Below are 19,336 nucleotides of genomic sequence, written 5' to 3' on the forward strand. Positions count from 1 at the left end.
GCAGTCTTGGTAAGAGCACATTTTTAAAATCTTACATAACGTACTATATATTTTTCCACAGATCCGCAGTGACTTATGCGTGAGATATATCCCCTGTTCAGTGAATTTTTAGAGTAATTTTTAGTGAAAATACACAAGCGTTCTCAAGTACTGCAGAGAAGGGACTGCGGCACTGACAGATGAGACTGAGCTAAGCCCTGGCTGCAGGGGAAGAATAAAGTGTGTTAAAATACTCCGTGTGGACCATTAGCAAGTTGACCTTTAACTGGGATGAGGTTAATGAACACAGGTTGGACATAATGGTCTGAGTGGCTTACCACTCCCAAGGCTGACCGTCTGTTACTCACTGTGAAACGGGCTAAAGGACAAAGAAAATACTTAAAATAGAAATTAGAAGTGTGATTTTTGAAATTAGATTTTGATCTAATTGTCACTTGTGTCCCATAGTTATTGATTTATTCATTTAATGACAATGAAAAATGACTTTGTGAAACTTTGAAACAAAAGACAATTAAAGAATTAGTTCACTTCCAGAATAAACATTTCCTTATAATTCACTTACCTCTATGTCATCCAAGATGTTCATGTCTTTCTTTCTTCAGTCATAAAGAAATAAAGGTTTTTGAGGAAAACATTTCAGGATTTTTCTCCATATAGTGGACTTCTGTGGTGGTCAACGGGTTGAAGGTCCAAATTGCAGTTTCAATGCAGTTTCAAAGGGCTCTACACGATCCCAGCTGAGGAATAAGAGTCTTATCTATCTTATCAAACACCCTTTACAAAAAACATAAAATAAATTTAAAAAATTAAATAAACAGAACAATAATGTCAGATTATTTGGAAGTTGGAGAGTTTATTTTCGACTGAAGAAAGAAACTCATGAACATCTTGGATGATATGGGAGTGAGTAAATTATTCTGGAAGTGAACCAATCCTTGCTACTAGTCAATTATAACACCAAACAAATCTATGAAACACTTCTCATCTGATTTGACATTTGTTTAAAATAAGTTACAAATGCTTTACCCTCCTACATGAGCTCTTCAATGCAAAATTTCATATTAAGACTTTTCAGAGAAATGTAAGTGCATTTTTGTTCTGTCCAGCTTGGGGTTTGTTTACATGATTTAATAATATACTTTACCATATTTATCTTAGTGTTTCAGAAGGTGAAGTATCAGGTCAAGTATTGAGACAATGCAGAAGATACACTGCAGAATGAAAACAAGACTGCAGTGGTTTTCCAAAAAGGTTGCAGTAATGAGAGCTGAGGGTCATCTCAGAGATCAATAGGCTATTCGGCTAATGCTAGCCTTTTTAAGTTGCTCTACCAAGGTCCATAAAATCTGGAGAAATCTGTTAGCATTCCCATTCATTTCAACATTTTATCAGTCACTGTGTTATTTTTTATTTATTTATTTTTTAAAGATGCAAAAATTGATGACTCATCTCAAGATTTTATCAGCGACAGCTTTTTTTGTTTTGTTTGTTTGTTTTTTGTAATGTTTTGTTTTTGTTTTAAATTATGAGAAACTGATGACCCATTCATCTAAACTTTTTAGTAGTCACAGTTTTTTTTTGTTTTTGTGTTTGTCTCTCTGGTCAAAAATAATTAGCATTAATATCGCTGTCTGACTCTTGTTACAGTACCACTCTTTACAGAGTGCAAGTGTGTGTGTATAAAACCTTCAGATTCTCTCTTAGCAGGCAGCATCTGGAAGTAGGCAGGCTGGCAACATTGTGTCTACAAAGATGATATCTGTTCCATCTGGTTTATTTAAGTCAGCATAGATGAATTCACTGCCCTTGATACCACACAGTCCTGTCTGTTCAGTAGTTTTTAGAAATTATTTCTGACAGAGTGAGGTGAAGGAATTTAGTTTTATGTATAAATGCTTTTTTAAACTTATGATTTACTTTCTCTGGAGAAATAAGCATTGCACTCATTAAATATTGACTTGGTTATCTCTAACACTCACTTTCATTTATTCTAGGTCATTGGATGTGATATTACAGTCTGGTGCTTTGAAAGCAGGTTTAAAACTGTTTTAGCTTTTGATTTCTATGCCATTAGCATAACCAAACATCACTGCAAAAATAAGGATTGTTTCACATAGCTTGGATGAGAATTTGTCTGAATATGTCTGTTCTTTTGACTTGGTTAAATTATACTGGGGGCAGAAAAAAGAGCTAGGATCATAACCTTATGTGGTAATCCGTGAAGGTAGAGCTGCCACAACAATGTACAGAGCCAGAGGACAGTGCTGACATTTCCCCTGGAAGTGGAGGGGCAGCAGCGAGGCTCTGTTAAGAATAGCTGGCATTCTGTTGTTTCACTTCACTGTGTGTGAGAAACAGCCGAACACGCACGTACACTAAAGTACAGCCATATTTATTATGTGCACGCAAGTGTTCACCCACACAGAGCCTGTACAGGCTTAAAAACAAATATTCTCTCTTTCCCTAGACTCTGGGAAGTCAGTTTGCCACATTTTTTCTTCTCTGTATATCATTCTCAGATTCAATGACATTTGCTAATGTCTCAGCCGGACTTTTTGTAAGCTTTCATTAATCAACTCTGTCCCCTCTGCGGCTCCTGTTCAGATGGAAGGTGGGAGTCCACTTACTGTAGGGTCATTAATAGATTCTGTCAGTGAACCTCGAGATAAATTGCTCATTTTTACTTCAGCAAGAATGCCACAGTAACATTCTGACAGTCTGAATCAGGCTTTTTTTCTCCTAAGTATAACACATAAATACATAGAAAGTGCTACTTTTGAGTACATAAAAGTTCAGGAGGTGCATGGTCATCTAATACTGTCAATTGTATTAAAAAGCTGCTAACTTCACTCCTGTGCAATCTACAAATGCCTTTTTTTTTATTCTAGACTTTATTTTCAGCATAGTGATTTCTATTTTTGTGGTTAAAGTTCCAAAAAAGTTAGAATTGGAAAATGGACTTTGTGTTTGTGAAAATTGAGTGTTTGAGCACATTGAAAACAAGCACATTGTTTTCCAGACACCAGCAACCCCCTGTACACTGGTTTTCTGTAATGTGGTGTTTCACTAATGAACACTCTTGGCAAACTTGCCTGTACTCACAGTTTATTTCACTGGTAAACAGATGCACAGCTATTAATAAACCATTGACATGCCCATGCAGCTTTAGTGGGTTCCGAATTAAAAATGCTAGACATGCACAAGGGATTTGCTGTGTGGTGGAACTCTAAACATATGTTGTTTGCTTTTGTCTTGGTTGTTTTGTGTCTCTGTGCAGGTGAGACCATGCGCGTGGCCTCCTCAGAGTTTGCGGATGACCCTTGCTCCTCTGTGAAACGTGGCACCATGGTCCGTGCTGCTCGCGCCCTCCTCTCTGCTGTCACTCGCCTCCTCATCCTGGCTGACATGGCTGACGTTATGAGGCTCCTGGCTCACCTCAAGATCGTATGTTCACTTCTTATTAATTTCTCACTGGCCATTTTTCCACAGTTGCAGTTCATTTGTCATTTAATAATACTATTTTATTTTTATTTTATTTGTTTACTGTGTCATACCTCCCTACTCTCCACTAGCCACTTCAAACATATTACTCCTTAACATTTTCACTTTTATATACATTAACCAATTTTTTGTTGCCTTTGAGAGCTGTCTCATGGTAAATTCATTGTCATCTCTTTTTTTCCCTTTTTCATTTTAATTGAGCGTTCAGAACGGGAAGTCGTGGCCTAATGGTTAGAGAGTCGGACTCGTAATCGAAAGGTTGCGGGTTCGAGTCCCCGGCCGGCAGGGATTGTAGGTGGGGGGAGTGAATGTACAGCGCTCTCGCCACCCTCAATACCACGACTGAGGTGCCCTTGAGCAAGGCACCGAACCCCCAATTGCTCCCCGGGCGCCGCAGCATGGCTGCCCACTGCTCCGGGTGTGTGTTCACGGTGTGTGTGTGTGTGTGTGTGCATTTGTTCACTACTCACTGCTGTGTGTGTGCACTTGGATGGGTTAAATGCAGAGCACCAATTTCGAGTATGGGTCACCATACTTGACAATACGTCACGACTCGACTCAACTCGACTCAGAACTTCGTCGCTACAACTGTTGGTAACTTTGCAACAGACTATTAAAATGCAAAAATAACATTCTCAAATATTTGCTTCATTCACTTGTTTTTGGTCATCAATTAGGCTCCCATATTTTGCATTTATATTTACGGTGTAGATAAGACTCTTTTCAGAGTGGCAAAATTTAGTATTTTTGCATTTGTATCTTAATTTTCACACCCATAATCCTTTGCTTCTAGTTGCACTATTCTGTTTTCTTTCGATTTTTGCTCCGCACCGGCACTAAGGCAACAAACACAATTCTTCTTCTTCTTTTTTGTTTTTAAGTTTAGGGATTTAAAACACCTTTTTTGTTTACTAGCAGCCTCTCTGTTATATAATCACTAAACAAATTGAAGAACTAAGATCTGTGAAACTTAATGGTTGTGAAAGGAGAGCTTTTAGAGTGTAGGATGAGGCTGAGAAACTTTTAGATGTCCCACAAGGGACAAAGCACCTCCTTATTCTTCTGCTAGTCTCATTACGGAGAGTGAAAACTGTCAGAATTATATGTGCCCCAGGAGAACCAATAATAAGCACTACAGAAGTTAACTGTCACTCAGTCACATCAGTTAAAGTGCTTTATGGAACTTTTCTACTACCTTTCATTTTATGGATGATGTATATAAACAGTTGGATGTTTGTATGTGTGTATGTGTGTGTTGATTTACAGGTGGAAGAAGCTCTAGAAGCTGTTAAGAATGCCACCAATGAGCAGGACTTGGCCAATCGCTTTAAGGAGTTTGGAAAAGAGATGGTCAAACTCAACTATGTTGCTGCTCGCAGACAGCAGGTATTATGAAATATCACAATTGTTATCTATCTATCTATAATATAAGCAGTAAGGTACAAGAAGCCATGCTGTATTGTGTAGGTCTTGGCTGAAGGGCGTTAATAGGCATGACTGGAAGCGGAATGCCTGCAACCCCTTCAGCTGCAACTTAAACCTGGAATACACTACGCAAATTTTGCCCCAATTTTACAGTCTGAACAAGTTGACGCTAGTTGAGGAAAGTCAGAGCCAGTCTGCAGATTACAGCTGACAGATTCCACAGAAAATCACGTAGTGTATGATGGTCACAGACTCAGATTTTTTTAGCTTTAGGCCCCGTTTACACAAGTGCATTTTCGTTTTAAAACGCATAACTTTTGCTACGGTTACCTCTATCGGAGGATATCAAACATGTTTGATATTTTCAGCCGATTTTAGAACACATATGTTTTCATTTGCCATGCATCTCCTAGCAACAAGGCGCACGCTTCTGCGTGAGTTTTTGTGATCGGAACAACTTTAAAGTCTGGTAGTGTATGATCTTCAGTCGCGTAGTGTATGATGCCCAGTTTTCCTTTGTCACTATTTACAAAGTTGGTAAGTGTATGACGCCTAGTGTTTTAAAAATCTGTTCAGATTTTAAAAGTCGTGTAATGTACTCCAGGCTTTATTCACAATACAGCATGGCCGCTTGTACCTAACTGCTTTTATAAAATGGTTGCCAAACAATTCAAACCAAAAAATTGTATTGATGTTACTTTTTTGAAGTAAATTGCTTAAATGCTATCCTTCCACTAAAAAGTTACTGACAGTGAGAGTAAATGCCAAGATAATCATCTTATAAAGCTCAAATAAAAACAGAATAGGAACATTCACTGTCATTTATTTTTTAATACCATATGTAATATTTTCTCAAACACATACATCTGTTTTTTCTCTCAGCAAAACAGATCGATTTGCAGCATAGTTCGAGTTTGTAAGCGTCATTACAGTGCAAACTGATGAACCATACCTGAAGCAGAAAACTAATAAATACAGTAATATTCATTCCACTCTTTGGAAACCGTGAACTTCCACTCCAGGGTTGCCAGGTCTATGTAACAAAACCAGATACAAAACCAACTACAGATTTGGCAACAATGTTCCACTCACACACGTGCAAGTGCACACATCAAGGTTTCTCCCACATGAAAAGAGTTTCTTTGTTGGAGGAAGGGCATGGCCTCAAATTTAAAGGTGAATGACACCGGCAAGAGTCACTCATAAGTCTACATTAATACAGTTAATTTTGCCAAAATACATAATACATAGAACAGTTTCAATGCTATGTTGATTGTATATGTTGATAAGGGTGTTGAACAGTTATACAATGAACCATTGGTTGAAGCAATAATTGTTGTGCTTTAACATAGTGGTTCTCAAAGTGTGGTACGAGTACCTCTAGTGGTACTCAGGCTCCCTCTGGTATTACGCAGAGGAATCACTAAATTAAATATAACATATAGCTGCAAGCAGCAATTACGGGGCCAAGCACATCAGCGGCAAAATGAGGAGCTAAGCATAGTATGAAGCATCAGACCAACTGCAGAAATGAGAAATTAAAGCCATTTAGGATTATTTTAGTCAAAACGGCTGAAAAATCATAAATAAACCTCTAGTAATATGATTTATTGGCTTATCACGTTTGACCAACAGGTGGCTCCATTATCAAATCGATATGGTGTGTTCTGTGTGAGGTGACAATGGCACACAGAAAGTTTGGTGTCAATATCCCAAAGCATTGCAGAGATACAGCCTCAAGTGTCATTTTGGCATCATGCCTCAAATTCGTTGTTGTGGTATGTGAAAACTGTTTTGTCTATCAACATAAAATCTATCAAAAAAAAAAAATTTGGTGAAAATCGGACCAACGGTCTAGGAGGAGTTCGAAAAAGTAGGTTTTTAAAGAAAATAAAAATGGCGGACAGGAAGTTTGTCTGACTATGGCAACATTGGTATCACTGTTCTCAGAATGACGCAAGGAAACTATTAATGCCAGTCTCATTACAATAGGCAAAATTCACAGAAAGCTATTAGCATTCATTTGAAATTTCATTATAACTTTTGACCACAAGGTGGCATTGTCTCAAAAGTTTTGAGTACTTTCAGGTCATGGTCTCAGTGGTACATATAAAGTTTCGTAATGGTACACCAATGCATTCATAATATATAGCATTTTATCGTAATACTCTATTGTAGTAAATGGCAATTTCATGTTTTGTTCAATTATAGCGCCACCAAGAGGCACAATCCCACCAAATTTTTTACGTGTCCTTAGAGTGTGCCCATACACGTGTGTCAAATTTGGCGAAAATATATAATTTTGTTTTAGTATAGATAGTTTGCTATAGTTTGTTTTGCTATAGTTATAGATCTATTTGTATATGAGTAAAAATGACTGACTGTTGACTTTATTTGCATTTTTGTGCCACTACTAGCCACTTACTTGCATTTTTGTGCCACTTACACCCAATGCGTTCATAAAATATAGCATTTTAATACAAAATTCAAAATGGCCGATGCCCAAAATGGCTGACATGGGAAAATTGGATATGGTTCGACTCGGCATGATGCACCGAATCTAAAGAGACCAGTATCATGATTTTTGGTCAAACCACTGAGAAGTTATAAGCAAAAATAGCAATTTTTCGTATCTCCTGACCACTAGGTGGCACTATGCCGAAACATTGCAGGTAGCCTCAGGTCATGCTTGTTATAACACACACCAAGTTTGGTCTCAATACGCCAAACCGTTGCGGAGATATGGCCTTGCATCCATTTTTGCATGCTTTTCGTAGAATTTGTTCGCTCATTATTCGAAAACTGCTAAGCAAATCATCTTGAATTCCATAACTTTTTGCCAGCATTGTCTGAAGATGATCTGAGCCTATTTTGGTGAAAATCAGACGAACCGTCTAGACGAGTTCGAAAAAGTAGGTTTTTTACGAACAATTGAAAATAGCTAAAAAACTAAACCTCACGATTTTTGAATCTTGGACTTCATTCGACTCGGCTAGAGCCAAGGATTCAGAGGAAAAAAAATATTTTAATTTTGTGGCTTACAGGTCAAATGTTATTAGCATAAACATGAGTGAAACTTTGGACAAGTGATGGCGCTAGAGAGTTTGAGTTAGAGACAAATTTTCTGTGGTTAGTATTGAGACTGTCTTCTATCAGTGTGCCAAATTTTACAACTTTCCCAAAATCGGTTCTATGGGCTGCCATAGACTTCCACAGCGGAATAAAAATAAAAAGAACGCTAACAGATACAATAGGTGCCTACGCACCTTTGGTGCTTGGCCCCTAATTAATGTTAAAGGTGCCATAGAATGGAAACCTGTATTTACCTTGGCATAGTTGAATAATAACAGTTCAGTACATGGAAATGATGTACCATGAGCCTCAAACACCATTGTTTCCTCCTCCTTATGTTCATCTTATGAATAAAAAAGACCACTGAAAAATAGGCGAATCAGAACATAACACCGACTGTGACATTACAGTCGGGATCACTAATAGTTACGCCCCCAACATTTGCATATACCAGCCCATGTTCTAGGCTAGCCACCAGCCGAACCATCAGAAGTTTTGCAGGTACTGTGAAGAAACAAGAGAGGACAACAGCGAAAATGGCAGATCATGGAAATAAATTTTATGTTCCAGGCTGTGCAGGGGATGTGAAGTTCAGGGATGGGTTGGAGTCTGTATTCAGAAAGGCACGGAAAGCTAATAACGCGTTCTGATAAAGTAATGCAAGCCACGAAAGGGACATGGTTAGCTCCTTGCTAGCGGTAGCCTGTTACAGTACATAAGATTTCACTTACCACACTTACCAGTAAGGAGAGATGATGGCAAATAATTTACAGATCCTGAGCACCACTGGCAAGCATCTGATCTTGTAAAATGTGTGGTAAGTACTGCCACTCCATAGTATAAACAGAGTTCGTACAAACGCGAATCTTGAAAGTGAAAGTGAATGTAAAAATTGTGCATTTGAAAGCAGTTTCAGTGCCCCGCATATTAATACTGGCTCCCTGATTTTATATACAGTACAATTACCCAACGATATAACTGTGAGAGAAAGTATTGAAATATATATTTTCCTCCCTGTGTTTCCTTCCTGTGAGCTACTGAAATGAGCTGCACTGTGAAACAGCCAATCAGAGCAGAGCTCAACATTGAGCCGCGCTGTGAAACAGCCAATCAGAGCAGAGCTCAACATTGAGCCGCGCTGTGAAACAGCCAATCAGAGCAGAGTTCAACAATTGAGCCGCTCTGTGAAACAGCCAATCAGAGCAGAGTTCAACATTGAGCCGCTCTGTGAAACAGCCAATCAGAGCAGAGTTCAACATTGAGCCGCTCTGTGAATCAGCCAATCAGAGCAGAGTTCAACATTGAGCCGCACTGTGAAACAGCCAATCAGAGCAGAGTTCAACATTGAGTGACGCTGTGAAACAGCCAATCAATTCAACATTATTATTCATGACCGTTCCAAATAACAGACCATTTAATTCTAGGGAGAAAACCTAGGGTTGTAAATACACATGTAAATCCATTTCTTGAGCATTTTTGCCCTTACCTAAGCCACATACCTTCTATGTCGATATCAGAGAACAATTTCAAATATTGTATCAATGCATTCTATGGCATCTTTAAAACTCATTACATTTTAATTTAATCTTTATTTGAGTAAAGTTTGGTCTTTGTTATATTTAAGTACAGTATAGTTTTTATTAAACTTTTAAGTACAACACATTTTAATATATCATTATTTATTATTTTTTTTTATTTACCCGTTTGAAAGCACTGTGCAGTGTTAATGTTCAAACTGTGTTTACAATGTTAAAGTGGCTAACAACAATAAATATTCTTATTAGGAATAAAACTGCCACATTTTCGAACTGTGCAGAGCTGTAGCTGAATAGTTAGGACTATTACGCTACTGTATTTTAATGTTGGTTATTATGGTGGTAGTACTTGGAGAGCCAAATATTTTCTTAGGTGGTACTTGGTATAAAACGATTGAGAACCACTGCTTTAACGTTAATAAAACATAGCTGTTGATCAGAATCAAGGACGGGTACTAACCAAGAATATATGTTGCTGTATGTATGTTATATTTGCATGTTTATGTTTACTAAGTAATTTTATAAAATAAAATAAACATTATTATAATGATTTGGTTTTCATCGTTGGTAGGTTTATGACGTTTAATGAACTTTTACAGCATTTTACCCATATGATGAAACACACAAAACTGAATGCATGAAAGAGACTTTGACTAATTGTTTTTGTGCAATTATAGAATGGATAGTTGCTTAGCAACTGTCAGTTAAATTTGAAAATGTATTTAATGCAATGAACTTAAGGTCCTTAAGGTCCCATAAGTTTATAAGTCCATTTAATCTTCTTCTTTATAGTACAGTCGTTTTGGATACTTGCTGAAATACAACAGACCTGCCAACCTGTACGTTTTTTGCAAAGTATGCAGGTACGATTTGCGAAAATTGCAATTACTCAAAAAGCCAGTGGTGCCCACGTGATGCACGCGAGTCAGAGACAGCAGCAGCGCACTGAAAAGCAAAAGACTTTGTGTAATAAATGTTTTGGTGCAGAAAACTATTTTCTGAACGCGTCGTCAACGCCAAGATAACTTTGTAGGCTGAGCTGCCCCAGCATCCCCAAAGTCTTTCTTGGCGGTCTGTGACTGTCTCACAGCATTTGTCAGGTCAACACCATAGTCAAATAAAAAGGCGGGCTTTACTCTTCACAGAAGCCGAGTGAGTGACGCAGAATTAACAGTCAAAAAGTGTTGCTGTGTGGTAAGAAGTAAGTAGTTGTAATACATTTAACAATTGAAAACTGTTACACGATAGAAATGTTAAACGACCAACAGTAAGGGATGTTGTGTTTGTGTGTATATATCTTTGCCGACATGTGGGCACGCGGTTCATGTATCGCTCAATAGTATCGCCGTCAACCTGTTTGAGTGGGTTAAAGTGGGACAGATAGCAGCAGCAGCAATTCTATTTGCATCAATTTTTGGTAAATACGGACTAGTACCAATAATAATGTTTTTCTTTGTTTCACTTTGGAAGGAAGGGGTTATACATTTACATTATTCATGCATTATGCATTATTTTCTCATTCGACTATGGACATATTTACTCATCCTAATGTTATCTTACGTGGCTCACTAAGTATGCACAATAAATGGATATAAATAAATGCCATCAACTGCTCAATATAAACCCCCCAAAATGATTTTTTTTTTTTCAGTAATAAAAATGCTACATACTGTATACAAGGCAACCAACTGCACTCAACAAAACATTTTATTATATATCCAGTGAGAGGGTAGATAAATTTTTCTTTGAATAGACAGTCTTAATAGAAACTAATTCAGGGTTTAATCATTTGTTTAGCTTTTATATTTTTATGTACACAAATGACTACAATTAATTTGAGGTAAATGTAAGCATTCTGACAAGGTAGCTAGTTAGTTGTTGCTTATGTTATCTAACTACTATTAGAATTTTACTAGCTATTATCTAACAATACAATGGTCAGTGGGCAAATGCACACACAGTTATTTAAAAAATGCGCTGCGTGTGGACTGTTCACATAAAACAGATGATTATGTTTTAAACGAATAGAAACATTAGCAAGGAAATCATATGTGCATGACTATATTAGATCTGTGCAGTAGGTCTGAAACAGATATTTGTATGTGTGTGCCAGGAGCTGAAGGACCCTCAATGCAGGGACGAGATGGCGGCAGCTCGAGGGGCTCTTAAGAAGAACGCTACTATGCTCTATACTGCCTCCCAGGCCTTCCTGCGCCATCCCGACGTGGCTGCTACACGTGCCAACCGTGACTATGTCTTCAAACAGGTACAAGAGGCCATTGGGGGCATCTCCAGCTCTGCCCAGGCCACTTCACCCACCGACGAGAAGCACGGGCACGCTGGCATCGGCGAGCTGGCCGCCGCTCTCAATGAGTTTGATGTGAGTACACTGGGTTCAAATTTTGTTTATTGCAGCATATTAAGTATGCAGTGACTTCATCTGCAAAGTGATGCAATTTGTTCATTGTTTTTCAATGTTTCAGACTTTCTCCACTTGAAATTTAGTGTGTCTGCTTTGAAGTAAGCCGTTTATGAATCGTTGTAGTGCTTGTAAGGTGTCAACACTGTGGCTGTTTGGTGCTTTGAAACCAAGTCCTGCCCCAAACTCACGACACTGGCAAAACAAAACAAACAAACAAAAAACACAACACTAAACAAATGTCGATGAAGAACATGAATTTAAAATGTATACTTCCAAGCACCATAATCTGTAAATGTAACATTTTGAAAGTAAACATATTGTACCAAAATTGTTGTGTAATATAACAGAATCAGCAGGTCCCTCACTCCACCTCGCATCCTTGTCCTTGTCTGTTATATGCACTACTTTCTTCATATACTCTATTTTGTTTGCCCACAAGTAGTCTTTCTAAAGACAATCCAGCAAAAACATTACTGGAAAACCATCATAGAAGTATTAATATACTGCGAGAGACTATATTTGGAATATTAGGCTGCCATCTAGTGGTTATGAAGGTGATCATAAGTACTACTGTTTGCAAATGTTACAACTATTTTTGAAAGAATGTAGTGAGTAATGATGTTTGTTTTAGACTCATAGTTTTAGTAGTTTATAATTAGCTGTTTTGCTGTTTATGTTGCCTGGAGGCAGTGCTGTGCCACAATGGAAAGACATTCATCAAGAGAGGCTGTAATTAAAAACATAACTAAAAACAACTGCAGTTCCATTTCATTTTAGCACAATGGTTCTTCTAGACAGCATTACTGGAATTACAGAAATTAAAGCAGGTCCTCGTGTAATATATTAAAGATGTTTATTCAATACAAAACATGAATGTGGTTTTACTGATTATTTTTTTTCTGAGTGCAGTTCTCCAGAGTGCACTTCACCTGGTGTACCACTAGGACATAGCGTGACCAAGAAACCTTAAACATTTTGACAATTTTATTGCCACGGGCACTTTGTGCTTGCAAAGTTAAGAGAATAGTTTTACTTAACAATTATTAGCATTGCAATTATTTGCACTAACGTGAATTACTAAAACAGGTATTTGGGAACATAGTTGCTTTTTCTTTCTAAAAACTCTTTTGTCCGAGGTGTCTGTGTTCTCTGTATAGCAGTGACACTCAGTGGCGGTTTTTGGGTCACTGTTGCTTTATTATTATTTTTTGTACTATTATAGCATTGACTAATATTTTGATTAAGCATTTTCTTATTTTTCAGTTTTAATAAAAAATTTTGTGTAAGTTTTAGCAATTTTAAGTGCTTTATGTTATTATTATTATTATCTTTTAATATTTCTAATAATCATTCATTGTTAAGCTTTTATGTTTATTGTAAATATATATATATATAGTATCAGAGATTTAATTAAATTACAGTATGGATTATTTAACACATATTTGTGAATGCAGTGTATTTTTCTAGAGCAGTGGCTAGCTCTCAACCTTTTTTTTTCCACTGGGCCGCACTATGGTCCAAGTGCAAGTCTCACGGGCTGCATGCATATCATTTACATATTACATCACCAATTCAAAACCAAACCAGATTTATAATATTATAGCCTAAATATTATGATATCTAAACAATTACATTTATTGAAATAAATAAATAATTCTACTCACCATTAATAAACAAACTGATGCTGTCAGGAGCTGACCAGTTTTGTGAGATTCAGCTAGAAAGGGGTAACAGCACAGTGAAGTTGCGATTGTAAGTTGCAGTCTGTAAGACATACACGGAAGCGTGACTTGATGTGCGACATTGCAGAAAATGTGCGTTCACAAATGTAGCCTATGTTGATCCAAATATGGAAAGCTCTTTCGAATTTAATAATCTGAGGTTCTCTCCAGAGATGTGTTGCCACATTTATGTAATTAAAGATGATTGCTGCATAGTATGGGTGTTTCCTTTTCCCTGAACATCTTCAAGTGAGTGGCAGGGCTAACCGAAAGTTGATGCCGAAAGTCCAGCGCTCTCCTGCCTTTACTGCTGATGCTACGACTATTCTTGTTTGTATGTGTTCCTTCGCTGGTATTTTCCACATTTAGTTTTTCTCCCTTAATAACAAATTTGTCCATTTGAATTGAATCCAATTTGACTAATTGAATTCTGCCAAAGTGCGCGCTTGTAAGTGTTTGTGAAGCGCATAACGTCAATAAAGTGAATACATAGGTCTGCTCATGTCTGAAAATAATATGTGCGCTTGGACAACAAAACAGTCATAAGGGTAAATTTTTCGAAATTGAGATTTATGCATCATCTGAAAGCTGAATAAATAAGCATTCCAATTGATGTATGGTTTGTTAGGATAGGACAATATTGGGCCGAGATGCAACTATTTGATAATCTGGAATCTGAGGGTGCAAAAGATCTAAATATTGAGAAAATTCAATTCAATTCAATTGAAGTTTATTTGTATAGCGCTTTTTACGATACAAATCGGTGCAAAGAAGCTCTACAGGAATGTACAGGAACCTTAATATCACCTTTAAGGTTGTCCAAATGAAGTTCTTAGCAATGCATATTACTAATCAAAAATGAAGTTTTTATATATTTACAGTAGGAAATTTACAAAATATCTTCATGGGACATGATCTTTACATAATATTCTAATAATTTTTGGCATAAAAGAAAAATCAATAATTTTGACCCATGTGTTTTTGGCTATTGCTTCAAATATACCTCAGCCACTTAAGACTGGTTTTGTGGTCCAGGGTCACATATATGAAAAACAAGATTATTTTACATAACAAAAACATTATAGCTTATATTTGTTCAGTGCATTTTTTAATGTAAAAACTAAAATGAATTGTAAAACTGAAAGTTATTTTTTTGTGTGTTCAGCATGGTGGGCCGCATTTAGATTTGTGACGGGCTGCATGAACCACTGTTCTAGAGTATCACACTGCTTGCTATGCAGTATTACCATGAGTAAGCCACCTAATGGCTGGCAATATGTGCTTTCTGGCTGAGCCAGTGGCATTTGGGGCTGAACAATTTGACAAAGGAAGACAGGGGACAATGGAAGATGGTGGAGTAGTGTTTGTGTGATTTTATTTGCACATGGTCACGTAATGTCTAAAAATGCACACTCTTAACAATAAAAAAATGTTTTCATACATTTTCTCAATTTCTTCTCCATCTCACCACTTCTTCCCTTCACTCAGTGTACTTTGCTTTTTTGAGATTGCTGTTTATTAGTAGTCAGTGTGTAAATGGAGGTTTTCTCACACCTGCTGGACAGCATTAGACTGTGTTTGTCAGTGATGCATTTGGTTTCTGGAAGAGGAATCACAGCTGGAGGTGCGAGACGCGTGTGAAGTGTGGAGACGTCCTGCTAATGAATCTCTGCCTCCCAGACCTCCTGCATTTCTCATGAAGCTCAGACACACTGCTCAGCCAGCATTCACACGCTTATTTATCAGAGTGAATATGCATGTGGATAGACACATCCTGACAGAAAATTATACATCTGTTTGAAAATTCTGTGTGAAAATTTGTGTCATCTGCTGGGGAATGTTCTGCTTTGATATTCAGTCTGACCTGTTTTGAAGTAAGGTGTGTGTGTGTGTGTCTGTGTGAAGGGTCAGGTTTTGCCTGTGTTATGGCACGCTGCAATCTGTGACTCGCTGTGGAATGCAAAAACCTGTAAAGAACTACTGCTGTATGTCGGATATTTCATGTTTGCATGATGGTGATGTGCTGAAAGATGCTGGCCCTTTCTTTGTAGATTTTACAAAACATTTACTGGTGTTATACTTTTAGTCCTTTTCATTATGACCTACGTGTCTCCATTTTGGCTAATTTTTATATTTTGTTATTTCTGAAAATATAGGATGTGTTTTTAGACAACCCTAGTGAAAATAAATATACTTAAATATATTTGAAATACATGTATTTCATGCTAGGTATACAAATACATTTACATATTTATGTACTTAATAAAAAATTCCCTGCAATTGTACTTTTGGTAAAACTGGCATACTTAATTCTGCTAAATTGGAACAACTAGTTTTGTACTTAATGCACTTTAATTGTGCAAAAGCATTACTGAGGTCCAACTAAATATATGCTTAAGTATATTTGATTATGCTTAAGTGTAACTATTGCAAAGACACTGTAAATATCTTGCTTTTAAAGACATATATTATTCAAAAATCATACAGTCCTCATCAAAAGTGACATTAAAACACATTTTAGGCTTAATATCAAGAAATGGGCATTGTGCACAAGTGATACTCTAGATAAAGTTCAGTTAATCAAGCAATAAGTCAGTAAATTTGTTAATAGATTTGAACTGTACTTAGTTGGAAGTATATACGTATTTTTTACTAGGGAAGTTTGTACAACATTTGCCTTTATAAATATGTAGTATATTATTAAGTATTTATTATTAAGTACATAAATATGTCAATATATTTGTAGTATACTTAGCATGAAATAAATGTAGTTCGTATCTATTATAAATATATAATATATTATTAAAATGAAAAGTCACATTCCCATTCCTGTGTCATTGTATCGCTAAATTCTGTATTACTTTGTGCAGTCAAAGTTGCCAAACAATTTTGTCACTCTAGTTCCAAGTTTTAAATCTTGAGGCTATAATTTCAAAAGTCTTTTTTTTTTTTTTTTTCAAACATTTATCCCATTGCAATGTCTAATTGACGGCACCTCACAGATGTTGTCGATAGAGCTTAACTGGTATTGAACCCAGGACACTGCTTTAAAATCTTAAAGGAAAGGCAAAATGGCTGAGTAAATTGAAGATAAAGAACGTGTAATCCTTGTTTGTGGATCCAAAGCTTAAAATACTTTGATCTTATTGGGTTTCTAAACAGAATGTTACAACATTTGACTTGGAACTCACCAGAGAGCAAGTGGGCAATTTTTGCATTTATAGCTTCTGTGGAAATGACTTGTGGCGCTATTGGGATGTTTATCAAATCTGTCGTGAGGAAGTTTACAGGTCTGAGGGATAAAGAGAGACATTATCTCTGTGCCTAAACCTAGTAATTTAAGGCTTTATAAATGTATTCTTCAGTGAAGGCAATCCCTGAATGCATTTCAACAAGCTCAGTATGGGGAGGGTATCCAAAATGGCACACTAATCTAGAGTCAATTGTAATTATGATTATAAATACACATAGTTCAAATACACATTATTACTATTATTATTATACATTACTGTTTGAAAGTTTGGGGTTGGTAAGATTTTTTTCAATAATTTTGAAAGATGTCTCTTATGCTCACCAAGGCTGCATTTATTTGACAAACAAATAAAAATAAATACATACATACTGTTTTCTGTTGTAATTTAAAGATTAAATTTATTTTTTAATGCTGCTGCTTAGTTTTCAGCAGCCATTACTCCAGTCTGCAGAGATCCTTAAGAAACCATTTTAATATGCTATTTTAATTTCTATTAAATTAATTCTGAGAACTATCAACAAATATACTTCTTATTTGAGTATCAGTGAACAATAGGGCTTTACATCATTTTGATCATAGACAAACATGGAGCATTACATTAAGCAGCCTTTGTAGTGTACAATTCGCAAACACACACACACACACACACATTCGTGCTTGTTGTTTTTGACCTACAGGATGTCGTCTCTGAGCAAGTTGAACATCAAAGAAACTTTCTGTCCCCCATGCAGCCATTTGTTTACCAGCGTGCTTTAGTCTTAAAAACAAATCAGCGTCTTGAGCATGTAGGTTTCTCTCTATTAAAGTGCCTGTTTTGTTGTCTCATTAGTGCAGAAGAGAGAAGATGGACTGCAGTTTCAATTGCAATTGCTGCTGCTGCTGCTATTGTTTGCTTTTAAAATGATTGCATATGCAGTCATTTTATTAAAGCCTTCTGTGATGTCATATTGCCATGCTGAGGATTATTAAAATGTGTTTATTAGAGTGTTGACTGTGTGTCTTATGGAGTGACGCAGTTGTGTCTGGTCACACACGCCATTGGTCAGACTGTGCAGATCACACAGTAAACAGTAGGGGACAGTGTTGCACCACTCCAGAAATCCCTCTCCGTCTGAACAAGTGCTTCTTTCATGTCGTCTTACTCAAGTCTTTCATTGCACTCGAAGCTCTGTATTGATACTGTATCTCAGTGAGGATTGGTATTGGTTGAGTGTGTGGTGACCTTCTCAGTGACCATCTTATCTTCTCAGAGGAGCCCACTGTGAAAATACCCATCATCAGCACTCATATGTTCTGCAGCATTCTTTAATATTCTTCATCCCTTCCTTTGTTCCCTTAATCATTGTTTCCTCCCTCTTTTCCTTCCTTCCTTCGTTTGTTCCTTTCTTTCCTTCATTCCTTCTTGCTCCTTCACTTTTGATTCTGTCATCCCTTCCTCCTCATTTAATTTCCTCTTTTATTTCCTTCCGTCTTTCTCTTCCTTCTGCAATTAATTTCTTCCCTTCTTCATTTGTTTCATTATTCCTTTTTTCGATCCTCCAGTTCTTCCCTCCTCCCTTCCTTCAGTGTTTTCTTTCTTTCCCCGTCATTTCTTTGTACCTTCTTTCTTCCCTTCCCTTTATTTCTGTTTTTCAGTCCCCCAGTTCGTCCTTTCTTCCTCCCTCCCTCCAATCTTTCATTGTTTTCTTTCTTTCCTCCTTCCTTTGTGTTTGTCTTTCCTGGGGGAAAGACAAACACAACAACTTTGAAAGAAAAAACTTTGTGTTTTCCTTTACATTATCTTGTGTTGTCTTTCCTGGGGGAAGTCGTGGCCTAATGGTTAGAGAATTGGACTCGTAATCGAAAGGTTGCGGGTTCGAGTCCCCGGCCGGCAGGGATTGTAGGTGGGGGGAGTGAATGTCCAGCACTCTCTCCACCCTCAATACCACAACTGAGGTGCCCTTGAGCAAGGCACCGAACCCCCAACTGCTCCCCGGGGGCACTGGCTGCCCACTGCTCCGGGTGTGTGTTCACGGTGTGTGTGTGTGTGTGTGTGTGTGTGTGCATTTGTTCACTACTCACTGCTGTGTGTGTGCACTTGGATGGGTTAAACGCAGAGCACCAATTTCGAGTATGGGTCACCATACTTGACAATACGTCACGACTTTACTTTTTACTTTACTTTCTTGTTTTCTTGCTTTATTTTTCTTTCTTTACATTTACATTTATTCATTTAGCAGACACCTTTATCCAAAGGGACTTATAAATGAGGACAAAGGAAGCTATTAAAATCAACAAAAGAGCAATGATATGGAAGTGCTATAACAAGTCTCAGTTAGCCTAACGCAGTACACTTAGCAAGTTTTGTTTTTATTAATTCTATAATAAATAAAAAGAAACATATAGAATAGAAAAAGAATAGAGCAAG

General features: G+C 37.1%; 1 protein-coding gene across 1 annotated transcript in view; it reads left to right on the plus strand.

Moving 5' to 3' along the window:
• Nucleotides 1-19,336, plus strand: part of LOC306872021 (catenin alpha-2) — a 471,996-nt gene that overhangs the window by 101,040 nt on the left and 351,620 nt on the right. The window contains exons 4-6 of the mRNA XM_079420336.1: nucleotides 3,278-3,444; nucleotides 4,768-4,887; nucleotides 11,647-11,913. Coding sequence (XP_079276462.1) covers nucleotides 3,278-3,444; nucleotides 4,768-4,887; nucleotides 11,647-11,913 — 554 coding nt within the window. The remainder of the gene's footprint in view (nucleotides 1-3,277; nucleotides 3,445-4,767; nucleotides 4,888-11,646; nucleotides 11,914-19,336) is intronic.

Source organism: Barbus barbus (assembly GCF_936440315.1).
Source record: "Barbus barbus genome assembly, chromosome: 7".
In the NCBI taxonomy this organism is placed as follows: Eukaryota; Metazoa; Chordata; class Actinopteri; order Cypriniformes; family Cyprinidae; genus Barbus; species Barbus barbus.